The sequence below is a fragment of the Macaca mulatta genome, chromosome 16, assembly GCF_049350105.2.
Source record: "Macaca mulatta isolate MMU2019108-1 chromosome 16, T2T-MMU8v2.0, whole genome shotgun sequence".
Lineage (NCBI taxonomy): Eukaryota > Metazoa > Chordata > Mammalia > Primates > Cercopithecidae > Macaca > Macaca mulatta.
In genome coordinates this window covers 45,201,255-45,227,401 of record NC_133421.1, presented here as the reverse complement: position 1 = coordinate 45,227,401, position 26,147 = coordinate 45,201,255, and the positions used below count along the sequence as shown (strand labels likewise).

General features: G+C 54.6%; 2 protein-coding genes across 4 annotated transcripts; one reads left to right on the top strand and one right to left on the bottom strand.

Moving 5' to 3' along the window:
• Nucleotides 1–358: 358 nt before the first annotated feature.
• On the top strand, nt 359–9,004 carry GAS2L2 (growth arrest specific 2 like 2). 2 transcript variants are annotated; one of them, XM_001114413.5, is made up of 6 exons: nt 359–1,132; nt 3,271–3,512; nt 4,371–4,478; nt 5,605–5,701; nt 6,265–6,517; nt 7,112–9,004. In XM_001114413.5, exons 1-6 carry the CDS (start codon nt 748–750, stop codon nt 8,664–8,666), a joined length of 2,640 nt encoding a protein of 879 aa, XP_001114413.4. In that variant the 5' UTR covers nt 359–747; the 3' UTR covers nt 8,667–9,004. The 2 variants fall into 2 exon arrangements, with proteins under 2 accessions (XP_001114413.4, XP_077826931.1); XM_077970805.1 differs by lacking the exon at nt 4,371–4,478 and having other exon boundaries at nt 610–1,132.
• A 988-nt stretch (nt 9,005–9,992) lies between these two features.
• RASL10B (RAS like family 10 member B) lies at nt 9,993–22,282 on the bottom strand. Of its 2 annotated transcripts, NM_001194639.2 has the most exon segments (4): nt 9,993–12,479; nt 12,981–13,105; nt 18,441–18,803; nt 22,053–22,282. In NM_001194639.2, coding segments are annotated over 3 exon segments (612 nt in total). In that variant the 5' UTR covers nt 18,657–18,803; nt 22,053–22,282; the 3' UTR covers nt 9,993–12,208.
• Between the last annotated feature and the right edge of the window lie 3,865 nt (nt 22,283–26,147).

The following is a 26,147-nucleotide window of genomic DNA, read 5'->3' as shown; positions in this document are numbered from 1 at the left end:
CCCATTTTACGGTTGAGAAACTAAGGCACAGAGAGGCTAGGTAGTATATGAGGGTCACACAGGATTTAAGGCTAAACTCATGAGTGTCGTGCTCTATTGCTATGTCTGTTTCATTCCCATTCTCCTGTACTCACTAAACACCAAGGGGTATGGCAACTCCTACCCCTGCTTTCCCTGCACTCCCCCAAAGTTCCCACTTGGTCAGCCCCGTGAGAGAAACCAGCCCCAGCCTCTCCTCCCTCTCCCTCAGTTCTGCAGGGCAGTCCTTGCCTGCTGGGCAGGGTTAACAAGGAGTGTTTGTAGCAGCCGCGGTCTCCAAGGAGAGGGGAGGAAAAGCAGAGTGGGGAGGCCGGCAGCCACCCCAGGCTCCGTGGCCGCAGCCAGCAGAGGGTAGGAGGCAGCCAGCTTGATCTGTCCAGCCCTGGGGGAAGAGAGGAGTGTCCTCACCTCCACCCGGCCTGAGAAGGGTGAACTCTGAGTGGACTGGGCAGCCTGAGAGCAAGGTCGCTGCAGGGCCACCAGGGAAAGCTGTGGCAAGGACTGAGGAATGTGGGGGAGCAGGGGCTGGGCCTGGCCTGGTGGCTGAAGCCAGTGGCAAGTAGCAGCATTGGAAGTCCGGGGCTCTCAGCGAGTACAGGGGAACCTCGGAATCAGGGAGAACCCAGCCGAAACCCAGCAGCGGTGGGAGGAGAGAGGTGGCAGTGGGAGGGGGGAGGTGTCCACCTCCTCCGCTGCTGGGGTCCAGCCATGTCCCAGCCTGCGGGAGGCAGGAGGAGGCCCGGGACCCTAAAGCCACCTGTGTGCAGTATCCGGCCTTTCAAGTCCAGTGAGCAGTACCTGGAGGCCATGAAGGAAGACCTGGCTGAATGGCTTCGCGACCTCTATGGGCTGGACATCGACTCGACCAACTTCCTGCAGGTGCTGGAGACGGGCCTGGTGCTGTGCCGGCATGCCAACGCTGTCACTGACGCTGCCCTGGCCTTCCTGGCTGAGGCACCTGCCCGAGCCCAGAAGATTCCCATGCCCCGGGTCGGGGTCTCCTGCAATGCGGCCGCCCAGCCAGGTACCTTCCAGGCCAGGGACAACGTCTCCAACTTCATCCAGTGGTGTCGAAAGGAGATGGGCATCCAAGGTAACCACGCTGCACCCCCTTCCCCATCCCAGATGCTTATCTTGGGGGGTATTCATCTTTTCTCAAATGCACAGGCTAGGTCTGGGGGGCAGGATCCTGGGTCCTCATTCTAGATTTGCCTTGAACCACCTCTTTTTTTCATGCCTCAATCTCCCCACTTCATAGTAAATTCTCAATAAATAAATATGTTGATGATTGATAAATGCTGATGATTACTTCAGTAAGCATATATCAAGCACCTGTTCTGTGCTGAGCACTTTGCTGGGCGCCAAGGACACAGAGGAAAGAGACCCAGCGCCCAGTGAATTCATGGTCTAGCAAGAGAGGCAGAAGGCCAGGCGCGGTGGCTCACGCCTGTAATCCCAACACTTTCGGAGGCTGAGATGGGTGGATCACCTAAGGTCAGGAGTTCAAGACCAGTCCGGCCTAACATGGCAAAACCCTATCTCTACTAAAAATATAAAAATTAGCTGGGCATGGTGGCAGGCTGAGATAGGAGAATTGCCTGAACCCAGGAGGCAGAGGTTGCAGTGAGCTGAGATGGCGCCACTGCACTCCAACCTGGGTGACAGAGGGAAAGTCTGTCTCAAAAAAAAAAAAAAAAAAAAAAGAGAGAGGCAAAGGGATAGATATGTAAATTAAAGGCCTGAAGTAGAGGTGTAGTGCTGGGAGCCAGGGGAGGAAACAGCAGCCTGATTAGGTGGAATGGGGCGGAGAAAGGTTGCCTCATAAAGGAAGGAGATTTGGCCTGAGTCTTTTTTTGTTTGTTTGTTTTGTTTTTGAGACTGAATCTCACTCTGTCACGCAGGCTGGAGTACAGTGGCGTGATCTTGGCTCACTGCAACCTCCACCTCCCGGGTTCAAGCGATTACTTGTGCCTCAGTCTCCTGAGTAGCTGGGATTACAGGCGCCCACCACCACGCCTGGCTAATTTTTGCATTTTCAGTAGAGATGGGGTTTCACTATGTTGGCCAGGCTGGTCTTGAACTCCTGACCTCAAGTGATCCATCCGCCTTGGCCTCCCAAAGTGCTGGGATTACAGGTGTGAGCCACCACACCCGGCTGGCCTGAGTCTCAAGGAATAAATATAATTTTGTAGGAAGGAAATTCTAAGCAGGGGGGACGACAGGGGCAAAGGCGCAGAAAAAGCACAATGTGTGAATGACTGGGGGGAGCCTGGTGGGGAGGGCACAGGGCTAGGATGAGGAGAGAACACAGGAGGAGACAGATGGGATGACGCCAGGGAGGGGCACCGTCATGCTGGGGCTTGTAGAGTTCAGGGAGTGACATGTCAGGATCCTTCATCTCCTTGGCCTTGAAACCAGGAATGGGATAAGACTGGATGTTGCGCCATCCTCCTGGCCAAAGGTGGCAGGGGTGAGACTGGGGAAAGGGTGCGGCCTGGGCTACTGGCTGGTGGCTGGGCACTGAGGAGCAGAATTGGAAGGTTAATAGAAGCTAGTGCTTTAAGGAATGCTTGCATGTGCGGAACATTGTGAATGGTTAACAACTGTTAGCATATCCAATCTTTACAACAACCCCATGAAACAGACTACATCCCCATTTTACAGAAGAGGAAACTGAGGCTCAGGGTCTAGCTCAAGGTCATGCGGTTGGTAGTGAGTCAGGACTCCAGCCTTAGTGGTTGGCTTCAGAGCATGTCCTCAGTGTGCCTGGTTGGGCCTGGGTGGGAGCTGAGTTTGAGATGCCTGGCAGAGATTGGAGGGGAGAGGCGTGGGTGGAAAGTGGAACAAACCGCTTCCTGCTCCTGGACCCACCCAGGCAAACTGAGTGGGGAGAGGGAAAGGTGGAGTTCATCCTTCTCTCACTCACACTCACAGCCAGTCTCCAGGTGCCTTTGCTTTGCTGTCACCTCTTCCCACCCGCAGCCTGTCCTGTGAGATGGGCCGCGTGTCTGTACCCAGCACCTGAGCAATTCCGCCCAGACCCCTCCTAGGGGGCTGACTTGACCCCAAGATTCTGAGACCCAAACCACTCCCCATGTGACATGTCAGGATCCTTGCTGCCCCAGACCGGGGATGACCCCAGGGTTTTCTCCCCGCTCGCCCCTGCCCGGAGGCTCAGGTCGTCTGGGGGCTCACGCTGCTTCTGCCCTTTTCTCCCCGCCTCCACTCCAGAGGTGCTGATGTTCGAGACGGAAGACTTGGTGCAGCGCAAGAACGTGAAGAACGTGTTGCTGTGTTTGCTGGAGCTGGGCCGCCGGGCGTGGCGCTTTGGCGTTGCGGCGCCCACCCTCGTGCAGCTGGAGGAGGAGATCGAGGAGGAGGTGCGGAGGGAACTGGCCCTGCCTCCGCCCGACCCCTTGCCGCCAGCGCCCCCCAGGCGCCAGCCCTGCCACTTCCGGAACCTGGACCAGATGGTGAGGGGCTCTGCACACGCCCTCAGGGCCCCCTTCCCTTTGTCCTTCGTGCTCCTCTCCCCAGTCCCACTCCAGCCCCCTCTAATCCACCCGCTTCTTGAGCTCCACTGTCCACCCTGACACGAATTCACTGTGTGGCCTTAAGGGACGGTTCCACTCTGAGCCTCAACCCTAACCACCCGTAGTAATTAATGGCCATGTCATTTCTCAAGCATTCTTACCAGCCCAGCACTGGATGCCCCTCTCATTTAACCTCTGCTGCGACAGTTTTCAAGAACACGGACGGTGGCACTCTCTGAGACACCTTGGTTCAAGTCTTAGTTCCACTGCTTTGCAGCTTGCCTGACTTAGGGCAAATTATTTAACCTCTCTGTGTCTGGCTTCCCTTATCTGCAGCATGAGGACAGTAACAGCACCTACCTTCATTTAAACGAACCAGCACATACAAAGTGCTTGGAACAGGGTCTGCACAGAGGGTCGCTTCACAGCAGTTAGTTCTGTGTGGTTAACCCCTGGGGAAAATGGAGCTCAGGCAGGTTTCTTAATGAAAAGCCTATGATGCGGTGGATGCAGGGCACTGACCCCAGCCTGTCAGATCCCACAGTCCCCCCGTGACACTCCGCTGCTTCCATCAGCTGACCCATGAGGGCTCTGGACCTCATGGTAGGTAGGTCCATGGGTGACCACCCAGGTCTCTTCTCACTGGGTCATTTACAGCCTTATCCACTCCCTCCTTCCTTCTCAGCCCCCAGCCCTGACCTCAGCAGAAACCTCAGGGGTGACTGTGGGGGCAGGTAGGCCCCCCATTTTGACCCAGAGTGGGGAAAAGAGAGGGCTGAGTTCACCACCCGCCCGCAGGTGCAGAACCTTGTGAGCCAATGCACGTGCCCGGTGCAGTTCTCCATGGTCAAAGTGTCTGAGGGGAAGTACCGTGTGGGTGACTCCAACACCCTCATCTTCATCCGGGTAAGTCCAGGCTGGGGGTCAAGGGACCCCCAGAATAGGGTTTCTTGCCCAGGCTTGGGACAATGACAGTAAGTCCCCCAGAATATGGGACTTTGCCCAGGCTTAATGGCAATGACAGTAAGTCATCATTCACCCCAAGCCATCAGGCCTTGGAGCTCTCCTTCTCTCCCTGGGAGAATTCCAGGAGATCCCTGGCAAAGGTGACAAGACTATCTCTTCCTCCCATCAGGGCAGCCAGAGCCAGCACCCTCCTTCTCCGCCACCATGGCCCAGTCTAGAGCGGGTTCTCAGGCGGAGTGGGGTATGGAGAAGGGTGCTCACACTTTTCCATTCCACTCCACCCACAGGCTTGATTAGAGGAAGCGGCTTGAGAACCCCAAGTTTGGTTTCAGTGCATGGCCCCAGCCACACAGACCCCATAATTCCACCCCCACCACTTGCCTGGGGGTACATTCAGCAGTGAGTAGCAGCACAGGTCTGAAATGTGCCTTCCATCCCAATACCTGGCCTCACCAGAAACGGTCTGTACCCACGGGAATGGCTAGCAGCTCGGGTCATGGCCCAGCCCTTTCCTGGGGCACAGGCCACACCTGGGAGCAGAGCCAGCCTTCTGGGCCCTCCCCTAGACCTGAGGCAACAGCCCTGTGATGCAGATAGGGGCAAGAACTTGTGGCCCCACTTTCCAAGACAGGAAGCTGAAGCTTGAAGAGACATGTAACTTGCCTGAGGGTGGAGTGGGATCAGGACTCCCATGGGCTCTCCCACACAGGCCACAGAGGCAAAGCCAGTGGCATTAGGGTCCCATTTTGGACACAGGCATGTGTAGATGCAAAACTGTTTACAGCGAAAGGAGCGCTCTGGGGGCAGCCTCTGCAATGCTTTTGGGATCCCTTGTCCAGTTGTGGGACAGCTTTCAGCCTGGCCCCCACCCTTGACCGCATGTGTTATCTGATGCCAGTCATGGAGGAGGAGATTTGGGCTGACTTTTTACGGCACACACATACATCTATGTGTGGATGAGTACCTGGATGAGAGCATCCCCGAGTGGGTGCCGGAAGCCCGCAAGGTGGTCCAGGAAGAGAGGCTGCCCTCCACCCTGCCCTCAACCTCACCCTTGCCCCCTCAGATCCTCCGGAACAATGTGATGGTACGTGTAGGGGGCGGCTGGGACACGCTGGGCCATTATCTGGACAAACATGACCCCTGCCGCTGCACATCCCTCTGTGAGTCCCCTGAGGGTCCTCTCCCTGCGGGGTTGGTTGAAAAGGCGTAACTCTGGGTTGGGAGGCTGGAGGCAGAGGTGGGAGGTCTGATCTCCAGGGGGAAGAGGTATGTGGGGAGGCTGGAGGAAGGAAGGCAGTAGTTGGGCACAGTACAGTACTAAATGTCACCACAAGATGGTGTGCAACACACGCAGAAGCAGCATTTGGCCAGGGTGCATTTTGGCAGAGCTTAGGTCTGGCTCTGGGATCCACAGTGTTGGTATCAAGTGTGACTTGGAAGGTCTTTAGTTCTTCCATAATCTCCATCAATGCCTCCAGCCACTCCAAATAAGCACATGCTCTAAGGGAAAGTTGTGTACCTGCACTACAAACATAGCTTTAAACAAATCCCCCAGCTGGGTCCCCAAGCCCCTCCTGTAAAGAAACTCTGGTGTTGCCACTGTAGGTCCCACTGTTTTTAGTGTGGGGTGTGGGGCATGGGACCACTGGGGGAGGAACAATGGGCCCCATCAGCAGGAATTGAACTCTTCTCTCCTCTCCTTTCTCCGGGGCACTGTTGGTAGCACACAAGCCAGGCAACTTCCTGAAGCCCCCGGCCCCACCAGTGCAGCATGAAGTAAGGGTACAGGATGGACCCTCACAGACCCAGCCTACGATGACCATCAGCCGCTCACAGAGCCCGCCACCCCCCGTGGACTGGAAGACATATGCCTCTTCAGGCCGAAGGCTGAGGTCCCCCACCCCATCCTCCCCCAGACCCCGCAGGGAACGGGGAGCAGGGACGGGGGCGTCCAGAGAGATGGCACCATTCCTGAGGTATGGGGAAGAGATAGGGAAGGGGCTCTTTTTCCTTTGGAGTGCACATTCTCAGAGGCCACCACACTCCAAGATAAGAGGAGCAGATCCCCAGCAGTGACTCTATCCCGAGACCACAGGTGTTTGGAACCAGAAGCACACCCAGTACCTTTGGGATAATGTGGTTACTTCATATGCCTTCCCATTTCACAGATGAGGCTCAGAAATGGAACAGACTTACTCAAGGTTTCCTACCATTTCACGGTAGAGCACAGACTAAGACAACCCCTGCACTCCCCTCTGTCTCTCCACTGCCCTGCAACTGGTCTGGGGCCATCCCTTGAAGGATCTGAAGTCACCTCAGGCCAGGATCAGGCTTCCTTCTATCTGCTACACAGGGAACAAGGGCACATAGACTTAGGCAGTGACTGTCATAAGGAGGATTTCAAGGCAGTCAGGGAGGAGAGGGAGCATAGGTTTCATTCAGCGTGAAGTCGAGCCCCCTGGGTGTTCTCACTGGGGAAAGACCGTCACTTCCCCGAGCCAGGGACCACACTAGATGACCCTGCCGGCCTGAGGAGTCTCCCTTTGCAGCCTTGTGATTCTCCCTTTCAGGTGCCAGGAGAGGTCTCTCACCCCATCTTGGAGGCAGCCGACAGCTGGGGACAGCCCACCCAGCCCCCAGTCCTCGTCTTCCCAAAAGGGCCGAGACCCACAGTGCACCTTGTCAGGAAAGAGGGTGGATAGATACCCCCCTGGACTCCCCAGGGGAAGGATTCCCACATCTTGGGTTCATGAGAAAACAGACAGCCAAGGAACTGATGCCCGGAACCCCACCCCACAAAGACTCCGAGACATTGAGGCCACCACCAAAGGGATATCAGCAAGAGGACTATCTCCCCTGCCTCGTTCCTGTAGCCCAGCCGAGCAACTGGGCCTCAGGCTGCCACTCCAGGGTAAGGCCAAGGGTGCGTTCTTCCAGTTCAGGGAGCCAGAGTCTGTCTGTTCTCCAACCCCTGTCCAAGACCTAACCAAGATCCCCATCCGGCTGCCCTCTCCTCACCCCCCGACACCAGGAAGGAGCTTTCCTGGTGCTACAAGTAGAAGTCCCGGGACAGAACTTGGGAGAGACCCCATTCCACTAAGGGCCGTCACTGCGGACCTGGCTGGGTCCACGCATGGGGACTGCTCTGTGAAAGTGAGGCAGGAGGACCAGCAGTTGGACATCCAGCTCATGGCAGAGGCCAAAGTGTCCCGGGACCTGGGCCCACAGGAGCAGGAGGGGCAGTACACACCTCTGCCCCTGGGCAGGAACAAGGAGCAAGCCATCTACTGTAGCCTTGAAGAGGAGATTTTGGGCAACATGAAGCTGCTAGAAGTCGGGAGTGCCTGTCTGCAGGGCACAAGGTCTGGGGTCATCCCTCGCAGTGGGGTCTATGTCCCCAGCCTGGGTGGGCGGTGGCCTGAGCCTGGGGGTCCTTATGACAAAGTCATCCAAGAACTGGCTCAGGGCCCCCCACCCCTCCTTAAAGTGGACCTGGAAGCCTGGAAGGCAGCCCCGACTGGCTCCCCTAAGCCAGCTGTTACCCCAGGACCGGGAAGCCTCAAAGGGAAGTTGGGAGCCATACAGAGTGGGCCCAGCACAAAGGCAAGCCTGAGTGCCAAGGGCACCCACATGAGGAAGGTCCCACCACAGGGAGGGCAGAACTGCTCGGCCCCTACTGCGTCTGCCAGCCCGGAGGCCCCCACACCTTTGCCCTTGGACCCCAACTCTGACAAAGTCAAGGCATGTCTAAGTGAGGGCAGGAGAACTCTCCGGAAGCCCAAGAAGGTCCCATCCATCTACAAGCTGAAGCTGAGACCCAGGATCCGGCCCCGAAGAGACCACAGGCCTGAGAAGCAGCCTTCACGAATCCCCAAGCCACTGGCCTATGTCTGCCTGGGTCCAGCCAGGCCGCCCCGCAGGGACAGACTGTTGAGAGCTGTGCTGGGCAGCAAGGGAGGGGAGGCATCCCGGGTGGACGGAGCTTCAGTAGGTGAGGAGGAGGAGGAAGGAAAGGAGAAAGAGCCAGCCGCTCCATTGGAGAGCAGGCCCCAGACTCCAGAGGACCTGCGACCTCACTGGCTTGATCAAGCTCCACTTCCACCTGAGGAGGAGTCCTGGGTCTGAGGCACATGAACGTGTCGGGGAGGAGGGAAGCAAAAAGAATGGCCATGTATACACTGGATTCACAGCTGTGGGAACAGAAGGGACGTTCCCTCATCTCCACACAGGGCCTTGGGCAGGAGTGGGTCAGAAGACAAATATAGACTCCATCTGCTCATCTGAGCAAAGGGGCAACCCACTGCTCTCACTCCAACTCCAGAGGTAGGCCGGGGCAGTGAGACCATCCTATATCTCATGACTCTCCCTCAGAACATCTCCCCACACTCCTGGCCTCTGGCCCCTGGCCATGCCCACCTGTTTCCATAACTCCCCTAAGTTATTAAACGCATGTGATTCTACCTTGAGCCCCAGCTTCTTTTTTTTAAAGTTTAGAAACAGAGTCTTGCTCTGTCACCCAGGCTGGAGTGCAGTGGCACTATCATGGTTCACTGCAGCCTCGAACTCCCAGGCTTCAAGTGATCCTCTCACCTCAGTTTCCCAAGTAGCTGGGACTACAGGTAGGTGCCATGACACCTGGCTAATTTTATTTTATTTTATTTTTTAGAGATGGGGCCTTACTATGTTGTCCAGGCTGACCTCAAGCGATCTTCCTGCCTTGGCTTCCCAAAGCACTGGGATTAAAGATGTGAACAACTGAGCCCACCTCCCCCTTCCCCCTAGCTTCTTGAGCCCCTCACTCTAGGACTGTGGTGGTGCGGGGAGGTATAGCTTCAGATGTTATCCCACTGCAGGAGATGGGGACTAGGAGGAAGGAGTTGGTGGTGAGAGAGGCTTCCTCTTTTGAGGCTCAGCCAGTCTTTACAGGCAGCCCCATCTTTCCTGGAAGTGGCTGGTGGGTCAGCACCACGGACAGAGACATCCTGCCCTCAACACACACGCTTCTGGAAGGCACCCTTGCCCAAGACTTCAAAGCTTTGCTCTGGAGTTTGGGTCCTGAGATCACTCAGGGACAAGACGGGTGGCTGAAAGTGTTCCTAACACATCTACATCCAAGAAGTTATGACTGAGAGGCTGCAAAGTCTCAGCCTTGAGTGGGAAGGACGAGACGCAGACGGAGAAGCTGGGATTCAGTCCCATTATGGAAATTTTCCAGACTGGCAGGGGAGAAGTTCTGCTTCCCTTCTGAATGGTTTGAATTAGTTGGAGGGTTTGGGGTTAGGTGGAAAGGTGATACGTCCCAAACTCTTCACCGGTGGTCTCCCTGTTGACCTGGGCTTTGGGACTGGGGGCCACCTCACCACCTTCACCCTCCTTCCACACGGAGCTCAGCAGGCAAGCCCTGTGGGGATCCCTCCCCTCCTACCATGAGGAACGGAGCCAACACCTTGGTACAGAAACAGGGGAAAACACTCCCTGATTTTTAATCTGACTTCGGATAACAGCTCAATGGGCGTCACACACACTTCCAGACCCTGTGGTGGGAAACCCTGGGAGGGGGTGGGAGGGGAAGGACAGAGACTCAGAATGGGGGTGGAGGGACCTGAAATCCAAGACCTGGGTTGAAGTGGAGGCGGGAGGGGGCCTGTCAGATGATACATTCCAATGGCTCCCACAGGGGAGCAGCCAGAGGCCTGGGCCCCCTCCCCCCACCTCAGGTGCCTCAGAGTTGGGGGTGATGGGGCATGTGAGATGCTGCCATCCCTCATCCCCTCCCTCTGGTGAACCAGGAGACAGGGGTGCAGGAGACTAAGGGGCAGGCCCTCTTTGTTACCCTCCCAGCCACTCTAAGGTGTGGGGAAGGGGAGCCACCTCCTCTGTGTCAGAGGGAGGCTCACAGAGGGCAGGTCACTTGCCCGAAGTCCTGCAGCACAGCAGGGACTAGAACGCAGGAACACTAGACTGCCCAAGGTCAAGGCGGTTGCTGTGGGGCTGTGCTACCCCCACTTGGTGGACAGAGTGGGAATCAGCCGGGGAAGCAGAATCATAGATTCCCCCTACAATGGATGTTGGTGATAAATTCCCCACCCACGACCCTTCCCCCAGACTCCGCTCCATCACCACTCTGGGCTACCTGATTTCCTAGTCTATATGCTGCAGCCTTGGCTAAGTTGGCCAAAGTGGAGTTGTCCTCTCTGCCCGTCTTATAACAAGGGACCCTGCTGTCCTCCCACCAGGCCAGGGCTGAGGGCTCAGCCTCAAGGACAGCTTTCTTTGGTCAGGGGGCAGGGGACAGGGCACCACTTCTCCCTCCCTCCAATTCCCGCATCAATCCCTTATGCCATTCCTAGAATCTTCACTATTATTGTTATTTCTAAATCGGTACAAAACTGACAGTGATCAGCTCCGGTGACGAGAGGTAGAAACCCGGCCAGGCAGCCGGAGAAAATGGGGCGGAGTGAGTTAGGGCATAGGGCTGACTGGTGTTGGGACAAGAGGGTGTCAGATCCTGAGGGCCTCCATCTGGGGCCGGCAGGGGGAAGATGCAGGTGTGTCTCCCCCAAGCACAGGGGTCCCCACCATTCTTTCCCTGGCTCTGTTCTTCCCCAGATTAATCAGGATAGTCTGAGATCTGAGGCAGGCAGAGTCTGGGGTAGTCAGATGGGGTTGAGACGGGGCAACAGAATCTTCACTGGGACAACCTGACCCCCTTCTGGGCACCATCCTGCCCACGACCAGACCCCAGAACCTAACATTCCCCAGTCTGACAGACCAGATTGCAGTATGCAGGAGGTAATAGAAGACTGGAACCTGGCATCATGGAAAAGAAACTATCCTTTGGGGGATTCCCTTTCCACACTCTGTCCAAAAAAAAAAAAAAAAAAGTTTTAACCCAGGGGGTGATCTGGCTTTGGGATCAGGAAGAGTGAGGGGCACCTGGCAGGGACGGACCATCGAGTTAAGGCTGGAAGGTAGGTTGTTGTGTCTCTGGGGGCTGCTGGGCGGGGAGGTCTCCCTGGAAGCCGGAGAGCTCAACCTTCTCCCCTCACTGATCTGGGACCTCAGCCCCCGGACCCCTTGATGGTGGTCTTTGGGCCACCCGCATCTCTGCCCTGTGCCGGTGGTGCTGACAGTCAGAAGGCCTGGCCTCACAAAGAAGCTGCCAGGATCTGCGACAAGGGGATGGACGAAATGAGAGCCCTGTGAGCGGAGCTAGGGGGGACTGGAGGGTGGGTGAGACAGGTAAGGACCAACAGACGCTTGGGTGGGCGGACATGGGAAAGGAAGACACCCGGCAAAGACAGACACATTCTGGAAAAGACAGGTGGGGGCCCGGCCAAGGCGGCACCTCGCCACCCCCACCCTCCATTGCACGCTCACCCCCATCCCAAAAGGCTGTGGCACCCCCGCGGGTCGGGCCGGGCACTGCACTAAATACAGCACTGAAGACGGCTGTCCCAGGAAGCCACGGGGGCAAGGGGCAGGGCTTAGCAGTTACTGGGGGCTCCCTCTCGCGCTTTGCTTCTCACCGGGAGATGCGTGGCTGCAGGGGCCTCAGGCCGGGACCGTCACAGTTCCATTTCCCGCCCGCTCCCCGCCCCAGCACCGCAGTACAGCCCCACCCTCCGCCCGGCCAGTGCCGGTGCAGCCCGCGGGGCGCGCAGGTGTCACATGATGGCGCAGCGGTTTCGGCGCAGCGCGCCCTGGAAGCGCAGGGCAGCGTGCACGTGCTTGCACCGGGCGCAGCCGACGCTCTTGAGCAGCTCGCTAAAGAGCAGCAGGATGTGCCAGTTGTACTTGGCCGAGCATTCCACGTAGCCGCACTTCCACGTCTTGCGCACCAGGTGCGACACGTTCCAGCGCGGGATCACTCGTCCACGCTGCAGGTCCCGCTTGTTGCCCACGATGATGATGGGCGTCTCTGAGGTGCCGATCACCCTGCGGGGCGAGGCAGGAAGCTCAGAACTCTGTCAGTCTCACAACCGCTGTACTCCCAGCAGGGCAGGCTGTGCCTGGCCAATACTACCACCACCGTATGTTCTGCTCCAGGCGCAGCCCTAAGCCCTGGAGGTGTTATAGTTTCTGATCAGCACAACTGATCTAAAAGATGGGTTCTACTGTTATCCCCATTTTACAGATGAGGACATAGGCTTAAATGTTTACTGGCTTCAAGTCATGCAGCTGAGTGGCCCTGGAAGTCTTGTTCCAGAAGTCCCAGTTCTTAACTACTGCACTACTCTAGCCACCCCCACAGCCAGGGTCCCAACATGAGTTAACAGAAATGGGGACAGCACAATGTATGCATGTTTGAGTGTATGTGTGGGAATCTTAGAACACATATACCTCTGGCTCTGTCCCTATACTGTCCCCTTTTCACAGGGACTGGCTAGCACTGGGTCATCCACAGAAGTGGCAATGGACTGTGTTCCAGCCTCTCACCTCGTCTCCAGGATCTGCTGGCGGATGGTCTTGACGTACTCAAAGCTGTCAAAGCAGCAGATGTCGTAGACCAGGATGTAGGCATGGACGCTCCGGAGTCCCCTGCAGCAGGCGTCTGCCCACTCCTGCAATATCCCCAGCCAGTACCAAGGTCAGAGCAGCCATGAGGGCTCCCCTAGCCCCCAGACATCTCCCATCAGAGGGGCAGTGCTCTCACCTGCCACTGCACCTGAAGCCTTCCATACCTGCTCATCCCCAGGAGACCAGGCCCAGGGAGAATGGAGGAGCTGTAGCCTCCCCATTCCCAAGCCAGGATGGAGCAGGTCACATTGTTTGACCTTTGTGCACATCTGGAACTTAGTTCTGCCCTGCTCCATTTTGTCCCCTCATCCATCCATCGAGGCCTTTTTTCAACAAGTACATTTATTAAGTACCTCTTAAGAGTCCAGCTCTGAGCTGGGTGTTGGAGCTGTTAAAATTCTATCTTCCAGGGCTCAGCTGAAGTGCCACTGCCTCCAGGAAGCTTCCTGATTTCCCATCCTTCCTGCAAGCAGGGGACTACTCCCTTCATCTCCTGTGTTCTAACAATCCTTCGATTACACTTTCATTAGAGCTGTTCCATCTTCAGTTCCCCACTTCTGCTGTGAGCTCCTGAGAGGGCCACAGCCAGGCTGTCCTCATTTTTATATACTCCCTCTTCCTCTCTGAGTGTCAAAGCAGGTGCTCCTTAATGCCACTACCTGGGCTGGTGAGCTCTCCGTAGCCCCATCTGGGATCAATGCAACTCCTGCCTCTTCTACTGCCCTTAGACTGCTACCTGATGTGTCCCTTCTGTATGCTCATCTCTGCCCTCAGGCTTGAGAAACAGAAAAAGATTCGGACTGGATGCATAATGGGCTGACGTAGAGCAGGGCCCCAGGGAAGCTCCAGGGAGATGAACTTCCTGAATGTTTGTGCAGCTTCTCAAGGGATTGCGGGGTACAGCTCAAGATGAAGAGACTCCTAGAAAGGCCAAGTACACTAAAGAGAAGTTTCCTTAAGAGATTCATTAGTCAGCGTGCCAGTAGTTACAACTGCAAGAGTGGTTTCAGGCAGCCAGTGTGTGGAAAGAAGTGGGTCCCTAAAGTTGGGGGACAGAGGCCTCCAAGGACAAAGGAAACCAGTCTTCTCCCACCAAAGCTTAGGCAAAAGACTAGAAGAAGGTGGAGGTATGTCTCCTGTCCCAGCATCTGAGTCAAGTGGGGCAGGGGCCAGGCACAAAGGAGGACTACAGTTCTCCATTTCCAAGAAGGATCAAAAGGAAATGACTTTGGTGGCAGTAGCGCAGAGTTAAGTCCAACTTCAGAACAGCACTTCCCAACTCAAAGGCTTAGAAGATGCTGCAGTGGATTTCCCTAGGGAGATGATGTGGCATCTTTTCTTTGTGCTGAGGTTTAAATTTTTGGTGCAGCAGGAGGATGCTGAGGACAAACCTAAAACCATAGGAAACTGAACTGGTTTCTTAGGCCAGGGAAGACTGCATTCTGCTAGACACAGTGATCTCCAGGAGCCTGGAACCTGTGCATACAGATGCTCCTCTGATCTCCCAAGACGAGTGGAGATCAATGAGAAGTGGGAGGGATGAGAGGCTCCCAGTCTCTTCAATCTCTCTGCTGGGGAGAGGGAGCAGCTGCCAGCTTTTGAGGGTGACAGGCCCACCTCTCCCCCAACATGTTGCCTCCTTGAGGGGACCTCCTGGCTTCCTCCCACCCACTCCTCTCTGCGGGTTCCTAAAAGAGAGAGGAGGAAGGCCCCTGATTGGTTAGCTTGTCCCTTCCCCCATGATTGAAGGGAGGAAGCAGGTTTCCAAACTGTAAAAGGTCATCTTGGGGCTGTGTCAAAACAGAGAAGGAGCAATGGAAAGGGAGTCCAGTTTCAGGGACATGCAGTCTGAGAGAGGCTCAGTCACCTGCGTCTCAACCATGCATTTGCTGATAATTCCTTTGGTGGTTTGCAAGCACCTGATAATCTCAGCTTCCTTCTCTGATAGAAGGGGCTGCAGAAGACACTGAGGCTCACATCCAGGAAACACTACTCTCCTGGGCTCTATCTCATCCGGCATTGGAGAAGAATGTATTACTTTATTTTCAGATGGTGGCCATCAGGAGTCTTAGGTTTTATACTTAATCTTTGGCACCTCGAGGATCCCTTTTTCACAGCATTTCTCTGCCGAAAGTCCCTTACTGGGCTCCTTGAGTGAAATCTTGGATATTCTAGAGTCCAAAACTCAGAGTCAGTCAAGAAGAAAAAAGCCAACAACCCAATAGAAAAATGGGCAAAGGACATCAATAGTTCTTGAAAAAAGAAACACAAAGGCCCTTAAACCTATGAAAAGATGCTCAATTTCACTCATGATCAGAGATGCAAATGGAGACTACAAGGAGAATATCACATCTCATCTCTCAGATTGTCAAATATACTGTCAAAAGTCTGACAATATACTCTGATGGCAAGACTGCAGGAAAACGGGCTCTCATACACATTGCTCACAGGAGCACAGCATACACCACTGCTATAGAGGGCAATCTGGAAATAACCTCCCCTCAAAACTCCAGTTACAGTCACACTTTTTTTTTTTTTTTTTTTTTTTGAGACAGGGCCTCACTCTGTTGCCCAAGTTGGAGTGCAGTGGCACTATCTCAGCTCTCTGCAGCCTCAACCTCCCAGGCTCAGGCGATTCTCCCACCTCAGCCTCCCAAGCAGCTGGGACCACAGGCATGGACCACCATGCCCGACTAATTTTTGGTATTTTTGGTAGAGATGGGGTTTTGCCATGTTGCCCAGGCTGGTCTTGAACTCCTGAGCTCAAGTGATCTGCCCGCCTCAGCCTCCCAAAGTGCTGGGATTATAGGCTTGAGTCACCTCACCTGGCTCTGTATTCACCATACCATTTCCAGGCATTGTGATCCAGCAATGCCATTTCCAGCAATGCCATTTCTGGGAATTAATCCCACAGATATACCTACTTACGTTCAAAATGACTTATCTACAAGGCTATTCATTGTGGCACTGTTTGAAACAGCGCAAGACTGGATATCACCCGCTTGTCCAACAAGAAAGGACTCCATGGTACAGCTCTTCAATGGAGCAGGGTGTGGCCATGAGGAAAGAACAAGGAAGTCCTCTAGATAACAGCCTGGAAAAATCTCCAGGTTATAATAGCAAGTTAAAAAAAATTGAGGTACAGCGCCAAGCATAGTGGCTCACATTTGTAATCCCAGCACTTTGGGAGGCCAAAGCAGGATTGCTTGAGGCCAGGAGTTTGAGACCAGCTTAGGTAACACAGCAAGATCCATCTATACAAAAAATTTTAAAAATAAAGTCAAGGTACAGAACAGTATGGTTCTTGTTTTTGTTTTGTTCTTTTTTTTTTTTTTTGAGACGGAGTCTCGCTCTGTCGCCCAGGCTGGAGTGCAGTGGCGTGATCTGGCTCACTGTAAGCTCCGTCTCCTGGGTTCACGCCATTCTCCTGCCTCAACCTCCCGAGTAGCTGGGATTACAGGCGCCCGCCACCACACCGGCTAATTTTTTGTATTTTTAGCAGAGAAGGGGTTTCACTGTGTTAGCCAGGATGGTCTCGATCTCCTGACCTCATGATCCCCCCGCCTCGGCCTCCCAAAGTGCTGGGATTACAGGCGTGAGCCACCGCGCCCGGCCTCCATTTTGTTCTTTAGGTAAGAAGCAGGGAAGAATGCATTTTCTTACTTGGGTAAAGAAATACTGAACGTATGGATAAAAATCTGTTAAGCGGCCAGGCACGGCGGCTCATGCCTATAATCCCAGCACTTTGGGAGGCCTAGGCAGGCGGATCACTTGAGGTCAGGAGATCGAGACCAGCCTGGCCAACATGATGAAACCCCGTCTCTACTAAAAATACAAAAATTAGCTGGGTGTGGTGGCAGGTGCCTGTAATCCAGCTACTCAGGAGGCTGATGCAGGAGAATCGCTTGAACCCAGGAGGCAAAGATTGCAGTGAGCCGAGATCACGTCACTGCACTCCAGCCTGGGCGACAGCGGGAGACTCCATCTCAAAAATAAATAAATAAATAAATAAATATATTTTTAAAAAGAAAGAAAAATTCGATAAGAATGGTTACAGAGAGTGGGGCAGGAATCAGGGTAAAGGGGGCAAGATGAAATAAAGCTCAGTGTCTAGGCTTGGAGCAAGATTTGAATGTCCAATCAGGTGATTGTTAAAGTCTCCTTTAGAAGAGAACTAGAAGGCCCTGTGCCCAGACCGTTTGCCCTGATAGGCTCAGCCTCACTGCTTCCAGGGCAGAGGTGGGATCAGGCTTCCATCTTGCTGCTGACCCCAGGGGCCTGGGATGGGTGAACGGGTGTCTCCGGCAGATTACGCCAGGGCCCTCCTGCCTGGTGTTGCTGAGAGTGCTGAGTGCTGAGCTGCCCGCCAGCTCCCAGCCCAGGGTCGCAGCCTGAGAGACTGCTTTATTTGCTCCGTTACACCTGGACAAGCCTTGTCTCCTGCCTTCTGGGTCTCCACCACTGTGACTGTCCTTCCTGGAAAAGCTCTGTGCACTCTGGTCAGAGGCTTCCTTCAGTGAGCAAACACGTCTTAGAGCTCAGCTTCCTTTTTCTCTCCACTCCCTCTCGAGTCAGAGGTTGAGAGAGGGCAAGAGGACCTGGTTCCAGCAGGCAGTGGGGAAGGAACACAATAAGTGAGGACCCTGGGGGCATTTAAATCCAAACCTGGCAGGGAGGGTACCCAGCAGGCAGGTCCTGAGGTCAGGGGCAGAGCATCACTTAAGAGAAGAGGGCCTTGGGCAAGAGAGCTGACTGGGGTCTCCAGAGTCTCTGAGAACACACCTTTCCCAGGGCCCTGTCTATTCTGCTGCTGTCCCTTCTCCAGGGGACGTGGAGTGAGGCTATGGTAGGCACAGCCCCGAATACTCACTGCAGCCTAGTGTTCCCTGCCCTTTTCTCTACTGCCTCTTACCTGCCTAAAACCTACTTAGTTGAGACATCACCCTCTGTGACCCCCCAACTCCACCCCAACACATCTGGATGACCTGGATGCCCCCTTAAGGGCTGCTCCAGCTCCCTGCTCCTCCAATCATAGCACTTATCACACCATGTAATAGTTGCCTGTTAGCCTTTTCTCACCAGACTATGAGTTTCTTGAAAGCAAATTCCATAAATTGTTTGCTCACCATTCTGCACCAGTGCCCACTGCAGGGCCTGGCACACATTAAACGGTCATCAAATATTTGTTGAATAAGCTAGTACACCAGTGAATGAATTCCTGGAACGACTCTAAGCAGGGTGGCCCAAGGTGCAGTGTGGAGCTCCCAAACTCAGTGACGCGGCCCTGGCAATAGGGCCCGAGCTACAGCAGGTTGGAATCCAGGCTCTCCCCTACCCATCCATTTCCCCACTAACCCATGCCCCCCAGGGTCCTCCTACCTGGAGCGTATTGACAGGGAAGGCGCTGATGGGCGGAAAGTCGAGGATCTGGAGGTCGTGCACGTGGCCGTTCATGACGACAGCAGGCAGGTAGAGGCGGCGGGCGGTGGTGGGCACGCAGACCTCGCTGAACTCGTTGTACAGGAACTGGCGCACGATGGCACTCTTGCCCACACCTCGCGCCCCCAGCACGGCCACCCGGTAGGTGGAGACCATGCCTCCCGCCCCACTCCGCCACCTCGTCCTTGCCGCTGTCTGGGGCTCCCCCGGGCTGCATATTCCAGGGGCTGGGGGCTCAGCCACCGTCAGGACCAACCATTGCTGCCTCTGCTTGCCCTGGGCCCTCTGCGGCCTCCACCTGGACTGTGGGGACAAGAGGTGGGCTGAGTGCACCAGCTTATCCCTGGACATGTCCTGCACTTTTCCACGTTTGGGACTTTGCTCAAGCTGTTACTGCCACTTGGAATGCCTTCCCTTTCCCAAAACCCCGGTGGCCACCTATCCAAAACCTCTCCATCCCTCCTCCATTTTTCCCTGCATTCCAGTAGTAGGACCCAATCTTTCTTGACTTATGACCTGACTTTTCTCCAGGTCCAACTCCAACCAAAACAGGCTGCAGAGCAGAGTGGGAAGGGCACTGGACTTGGTTTGATCCCAGCTTCCCCACAGAGCCTGGGATAAGACGGCAACACCTCTGAGTCTGTGTCCTCCTGAGTGGCTGGGACTGGGCAGGTGTGTCTCAGTGCCGGCACTCCTGACGTTTGGTGGGGAGAGAACTCGATTGTGCAGGACTGCCCACACATCGCAGGACATTTGCTTTCCATGGCTCCCAAGAGGTAGCTGCCAGCAGCAGCCTCCAGACACCACGATGACCAAAAACTCCCCCTCCCCCCATTTCCAAATGCTGCTAGTTGAGAATTCTGCACTAGATGACCACGTTGCCTCTGGGGTGCAACACTGCTGAGCACTTACTCTGCTGGCATGCCCATGTGGGTATCCTTGGTCAGTACGACATCTCTGAGGGATAGGTACTGTTATTCCCACTTTAGAGACAAGCTTAGAAGCAGTAAGAAGCGTGTCCAATCACAACCCGAAGGGCAGCTACTCCTTTCTATGATGTCGCAGTACTTCTTCCAACTTTCAAGTTCAGTGATTCTTTTTTTTTTTTTTTTTCCAGACAGAGTCTCACTCTGTCACCCAGGCTGGAGTACAGTGGCATGATCTCGGCTCACTGCAGCCTTCACCTCCCGGGTTCAAGCCATTTTCCTGCCTCAGCCTCCCAAGTAGCTGGGATTACAGGCATCTGCCACCACACCTGGATAATTTTGGTATTTTTAGTAGAGATGGGGTTTCTCCATGTTGGCTTCGAACTCCTGACCTCAGGTGATCTACCTACCTCGGCCTCCCAAAGTGCTGGGATTACAGACACGAGCCACCGCGCCCGGCCAAGTTCAGTGTTTCTAATCGATGAATGCATACAGGCCAAGGTCTGGGTCTCATTCTCTGGCATCCCCTAGAGCCCAGAGGGCCTGGCACATATTAGGTGCCCAGAAAAGGGCTGCTGGAAGTTGGCCTTGATATGAATTCATTAGCTCCTTGCCTGCTCCGTTTCAGTGACTTTAGGGCCTGGGTATAACTCTCAGCTCTGGTGTGTCCTTGCTGCATGGCAGTGGGCAAATCACCTTCTCAACTGGAGCCATGCTTCTGCACATAGGTACAATGAGGTAAACAGCCCCTATTTCTGAGAAAATCCACGTAAATCTCTTAGCCAGGAAAAGGAACCTTTCTTCTTTTGTTGGTGATAGTGACCAAAGAGGCTGTTACATGCCTGAGACCTCCTGTCTGGATTCCCAAGAGGGTGACATCAGCACTTGCTAACTGGGTCCAGGGCAGGTGGATTCGCTGGATTCTGGCAAGGCCATGCTTTTCCTCATGGGTGCGTACTTTTCTGCGGATGCATGTCCTTTCCACACATGCACAATCCGTAGCTGAATGTCCCCCAGGTTGTCCTGGTTCAGAGGACTCACTCCACAGGGTATGTGCGCACACAGCATAGTAAATAAAGGTCAGGATGTGGAGTGAGAACAACTAGGGCTTGATTCCTAGCTCTGCCATTCACCTGAAGTGTGACCTTGGGCAAGAAACTTAACAGAGTGTTATGATGTGTGCATGTAAAGCCCAGGGCCTCGGCCAGCATAGGTGTTCAATAAACAGTGATCACTGCTATGGGCAGGGGTCCTTCATTCATCTGAGTTCCCCACAAATTTAGCAATGGCACCTCCTAGCAATCCCAGGAGGGCTTGCTATCTACTGTTGCATGAGCTCACATGCATGCAGTGTGTGTGTGAGAGATTCTTCTCATTTTATTGAAGATTTAAAAAACAAACACACTCCAAAACAAACCGAGTGACTTTGGGAAGTGAAGACCTCATAGCCAGTCAGTTGTTAACTAAGATTAGGACCCTAAAATCCTTCCTGCTCCATGCAGTGTCCCTTCTCCAACAGGTGTTTATACACTTACATGGGCTCCCAACTAGGGGGAAGTACCTATCCCTCCTTCCTATATGTCCCTCCAGGTCCGAAGCCCCTTAGGCATCCCTGGACACCACCAGCATGGCAGAGAGACTCAGCTGGGTTAATTACATAACCAGCACAGGCAGGTGGGGAGTGGGGAGTCCTAGGGGAGGAAGAGAGGGCAAGGAATGCCAAGAGGAGTCCTGGCCTCTTTCTGGGTGTGGCAGCTCAAAGGTTTCCAGGATGCATCCTACCTGCAGACTGTCCCGGACACCACACTCCCTGCCCAGAAACCAGCCCTTTCTGGGGAGTGGCAGGGAAATGCAAGAGGGGCACTGCCCAGGAGCTAGGGAAGGGGCGCAGGAGGCCCCTAGGCTGGGGCCAGCCTCCTGGAACTCACCAGGCCCAAGTGTGGCCCTGTCCCCAACTCAGAAGCGATCGGTGCCCCTTCCTTCTTTCCAGGCAGAGGTCCTGGATCTAAGAGTATATTAATCCAACACCCTTGGCTGGGTGCGGAAGGGAGGGGGCTGTCCCAAGAAGCAGGGCCCAGGCCCCTGAGCGCTTTCTCCCCAAGGCCTGCTCTCTGCAGTGAGTCTGCAGACAGCGCCCGGCAAGAGACCGCCCGGCAAGAGAGGCAAGAGACCAGAGACACACAGAGGGGGCAAAGCCTAGTTCCGTCCCCTTCCCTGCGCCTGGACACCTGGGTCGCTGCCCAAGACTGACAGCGGGGGCTTCGCGGATCCAGAGGGCCGGGTCACAAGTCTGCCAGCTGTTTGTTCCAACCACGTTCGCCTGGGGGTGGGTTAGGGGGCGACAGAGGATGCTGCGCTCCCCATGACCTGATTGGTAGGAGTTTGGGGGGGATGTAGAAGCCCAGCTTGCTCTCCGCCTCCAGCACCTTGCAGGCACCCCCACCCCCGGCTCCAGCTCTCACGTGGCGGCCCCGCACCGCTTCCCCGCCAGCCCGCCGGCCCCCTCCTAGTCCCGGACTCCCTTCGCCCCGGCCGTCTCCTCCTCCCCCGACCCCGGCCCGACCCCCCCAGCCCCTGCCCCAGCCCCGCTCCACCCCTGACCGCTTCCCCTCCTCCCGCCGCTTACCCGGGGCCGTCCTAGCTGCCCCCTGCCCTGGCCGGCCGGTCGGCGGGGCTGCGCTCCCCCCGGGCTCTGGCGCTGCCCCCCGGCTCCCCCGCCCGGGGGGAGAGAAGTGGGGGCGCCCCCGCCTGCCCAGTCGGGGCGGGCTCAGGGCGGGCGCGCGGGGGCAGATGCGGGCCGCCGAGGGGGTAGGAACCTCCAGCCCCAGCTCTCCCTCCGGAGCGCGCCGCCCGCTCGCGCTGGAAGGAGGAGGGGGGCGGGGGTGCGGGCTGGCATTCCGCTGGGTCCCTGAGCCTGACATATTCGCTAGGGCGGCCCTGGATGAATTCTTTAATCCCTGGTCTCGACCTTCACACCCCTCCAGACTCTCCCTGCGAGAATTTAGCTCTAACCTGGAAGAGATGAAGAAAGGCATGGGAAAGGCCTCAAGGCCTTTGCTTCATTCCGACTCTTGGCCTCATATGCCCCTGGCCCAGGCCTGTAACCAGGCCACTGTGTGCCCTGCACTGTGTGTTAGAGACATCCAGGCTCTGCTCTTCCACCCTCCTCAAGGGCTGAGCGAAGGGTGATCACTCTCACCCTTCACTGACGCAGTGAAAGGCAGAGCTGGCTGGCACAAAGCAAGGTCTCCCCTGCCAATGGGTGACCTCCATACCCCTAAAACTACCATAGGTCTCTTCTCGCCAGAATGGGAGATACCAGCGTTTGTCAGGATTGAGGGCAAAATCACCCAGGTATTTATTCTAACACTCATCATCGTCTAACCTTTGATGATCAATGTCATGTCATAATCAATGTCATCACTGATAGGCAACCTCTATCTTGCCGGTGTGCTACGAGCTTTGCATGCACCCTCAGATCGAATCCTCACGATTCTATGGGGTAGATCGTTTCCCCTACTTCACTGATGAGATAGTTGAGGTTCAGAAGCTTGTCTCACTTAGATGTAAAATGTGAATACAACGATTGAGAGTCACTAGCTGAGCAGTCACTGATGAGTTTGGTATGAGGCTCACAGTCCAATGTGAGACCAAAAGCAGATACACAACATTAAAATGTGCTGTGTGCAAAGTCAAGGTTCTGCGGAGGGCAGGGGAAGTGGGACAACTCATTAGAGGAGTCACTGAAGCTTCGCAGGAGGCAACTTTCAAGGAAGCAACCTTGAAAGAAGTAGATTTTGGGGGCTGGGGGGAGGGAGATTGTAGCAGAAGAAAGCTACAGAAGTTGGCTGGGCGCGGTGGTTCACGCCTGTAATCCCAGCACTTTGGGAAGCTGAGGCGGGTGGATCACGAGGTCAGGAGTTCAAGACCAGCCTGACCAACATGATGAAACCCCCGTCTCTACTAAAAATACAAAAATTAGCCAGGCATGGTGGTGCGCACCTGTAATCCCAGCTACTTGGGAGGCTGAGGCGGGGAATCACTTGAACCTGGGAGACAGAGGTTGCAGTGAGCCGAGATCAGGCCTCTGCACTCCAGTCTGGGTGACAGTACAAGACCCTGTCTCAAAAAAAAAAAAAAAAAGAAGAAAAAGAAAAAAAGAAAGCTACAGAAGTCAAGAGCAATTACATAGGCTTGAGAAGTGAGTCTGGGAACCAGACAGGAGCCCACAAGGCTGGAAGCATGGTGGGTGAAGAGGCCAGAAGTTGGTCACAAAGGCCCTGATTGACAGGATGAGGAGTTCAGATCCAGCCTTGTGCTACACAGGAAGTCATTGATGAGTTTTTTTTTTTTTTTTTTTTTTTTGTTTTTTTGAGATGGAGTCTTGCTCTGTCACCAGGCTGGAGTGCAGTGGCACAATCTTGGCTCACTGCAACCTCTGCCTCCCGGGTTCACGTGATTCTCCTGCCTCAGCCTCCAGAGTAGCTGGAACTACAGGCACGTCCCACCACACCCAGCTAATTTTTGTATTTTTAGTAGAGATGGGGTTTCACCATCTTGGCCGAGATGGTCTCAATCTCTTGACCTCAGGTGATCTGCCCGCCTCAGCCTCCCAAAGTGCTGGGATTACAGACATGAGCCACTGCACCCGGCCCTATGGAAGAGTTTTAAAGCAGGGAAAGCGCCTGATCAAATTGCATTTTAGAGCCTCCAGGGCAGGAGGAGGAGCAGGAGCACGAGAGATATCCCAACTGTTTTTACCCCTGGGACCCTGCATCCTCCACTCTGACCTCCTATTACCGTGTGCTCCCAAACAGAACTCAGTTTTCCTCCACACTCTGACCTCTGCATTTTGGGCACCCTCCCAATTCTTCCCTTCCTTCTCCTGTTCAGTCACAGAGGAGAATGGGTATGAGCCTGGGCTTCAGTATCAGACAGAGCTGGATTTCAATCTTGGCTCTGCCACTTGCTATTGTAACTGAGGCAAGTAACTTGAAGTCTATAGTCTCATTTATTAAAAGGAGTGTGATTAGTTGTCCCTCACTGTTGTTGACAGGGTGTAGATGAGCTGAGGTGTGTAAAGTCCTTAACACAATGCCTGGCATGTAGGAAGTCTCAGCACGGGGCCTTTATTTTTTGCCTTTTTTAGGGACACGCAGGCATCCTAGGGGAGGATGATCATCACCGTGGCACAGCGGTTCCATTTATTCTAGGTAGGCTCCCAGAGGGTTGGGGTGGAGGTATGAAAGGACCAGGGCAGCAGCTAGAAGCAAGTATAGGGCTGGAATGAATTTGGCTTCCTCCTGGAACACCACTTTTGGGGAGAATAAATCAGATTTTAACTGGCCCTGTGGGATCACATGGGGTCGCTAAGAGCCTCCTGATTGCATCACTTATCCCTCCACTGTATCTGAAAATCTCTAATCCTCACCCTGCTCGAGGATCCCAGGCTTTATGTCTGCTCCCCCAGGCTGTGGCCCTCCATTCCGAAGGTGGACTAGAAGGAATAAATTAAAATACACTGGGCGCAATGGCTCATGTCTATAATCCCAGCACTTTAGGAGGTCAAGGGGGGCAGAATATTCAAGCCAAGGAGTTCAAGACCAGCCTGGGCAACGTGGTGAAACCTCGTCTCTAAAATACATACAAAAACAGCCAGGCGTGGTGGTGTGCACACCTGTAGTCTCAGCTACCTGAGGGGGATCACTTGTGCCTGAGAGGTCAAGGCTGCAGTAAGCAGTGATAGCGCCACTGCACTAGGGAAACACAAAGCCACAGGTTAATTATGGGACCTCATACTGGCCTTCAGTGAAAGGTCATTTAAAGGATTATTTTTATTTAAAAAAGCAAACAGCAATTCCATCTACATAAAGTGGAAGATTTGCCCGAAGTTAGGATACAGATGTCATCTTGGTTTGCTGAGAGTCACTTTGGCCTAAGAACATGCACCCCTAGGGGCCTGTTCACTCTCCCCTATCATTAGGAGCACTTTGATGGGAACATGTGAAAAGACTCTGTACTTGGGTCTGACCTTGAGCCTCAGGTGGGTCTGGCTCAGCTGAGGATGCCTGTTGGCTGAGGTGCAAACTCAGGGAGCAGACACATGGGACTGCCTGCAGTAGCTGAGGCCCACACACGAAGTGGGATAGAAGTGTCAAAGACCCAAACCTGCCTACCTCTGCCCCTGCTCCATCATAGCTGAGGATCCTACTGAGCTTTTAGAGGCTATTTGGCCAGATCCTGGGGTTTCCGACCATAAGTGAAGAGTAAATGAAACAAGGGAGGGTGAGCCAAAGGCTGGACTTGAGCATCATCCTCTAACATCTAGCCGGTGGGAGAAGTGGGATGAGTGGAGTAATCCCAGCCCCAAAGCATTGAGAAATGATCCCAGAGATGGCAGTCTTGTCTCAAAATGGTACTTTTGGAAACAGCCCTTGCAAGCACTTTTCCAGCTGAGAATCTGGGTCTAACCAACCCCCAAATTAGCCTTCCCTTTGTTGGCAGCATGAAGCACGGCAGGGCAAAAGCTAAATAAGAAACTGAGATGGTAAGTTTGGAGCCAACTCGGAAACTTTTCAAGAAACATCCTTGTTGCTAATAACATGTCTGAGGGCTGGTTGGGATTCTAGGATTAGTGTTCAGGAGATAGAATTGGGTAACAACGGGGGAGGTGTGATCTTTTCCAAGTGCCATACCAGGTATTAAAATAAACAGGCTCTTG

Coding starts and splice junctions, on each gene's coding strand:
- GAS2L2 (XM_001114413.5), top strand. CDS start 748: ATGTCCCAGCCTGCGGGAGGCAGGAGGAGGCCCGGGACCCTAAAGCCA. Junction 1,133..3,270: donor AAAGGAGATGGGCATCCAAG/GTAACCACGCTG, acceptor CCTCCACTCCAG/AGGTGCTGATGTTCGAGACG. Junction 5,702..6,264: donor CTGCCGCTGCACATCCCTCT/GTGAGTCCCCTG, acceptor CACTGTTGGTAG/CACACAAGCCAGGCAACTTC.
- RASL10B (XM_028835714.2), bottom strand. CDS start 18,851: ATGTCCAGGGATAAGCTGGTGCACTCAGCCCACCTCTTGTCCCCACAG. Junction 13,106..18,440: donor TCCCTGTCAATACGCTCCAG/GTAGGAGGACCC, acceptor GGGATATTGCAG/GAGTGGGCAGACGCCTGCTG. Junction 12,480..12,980: donor CAGCAGATCCTGGAGACGAG/GTGAGAGGCTGG, acceptor CTCGCCCCGCAG/GGTGATCGGCACCTCAGAGA.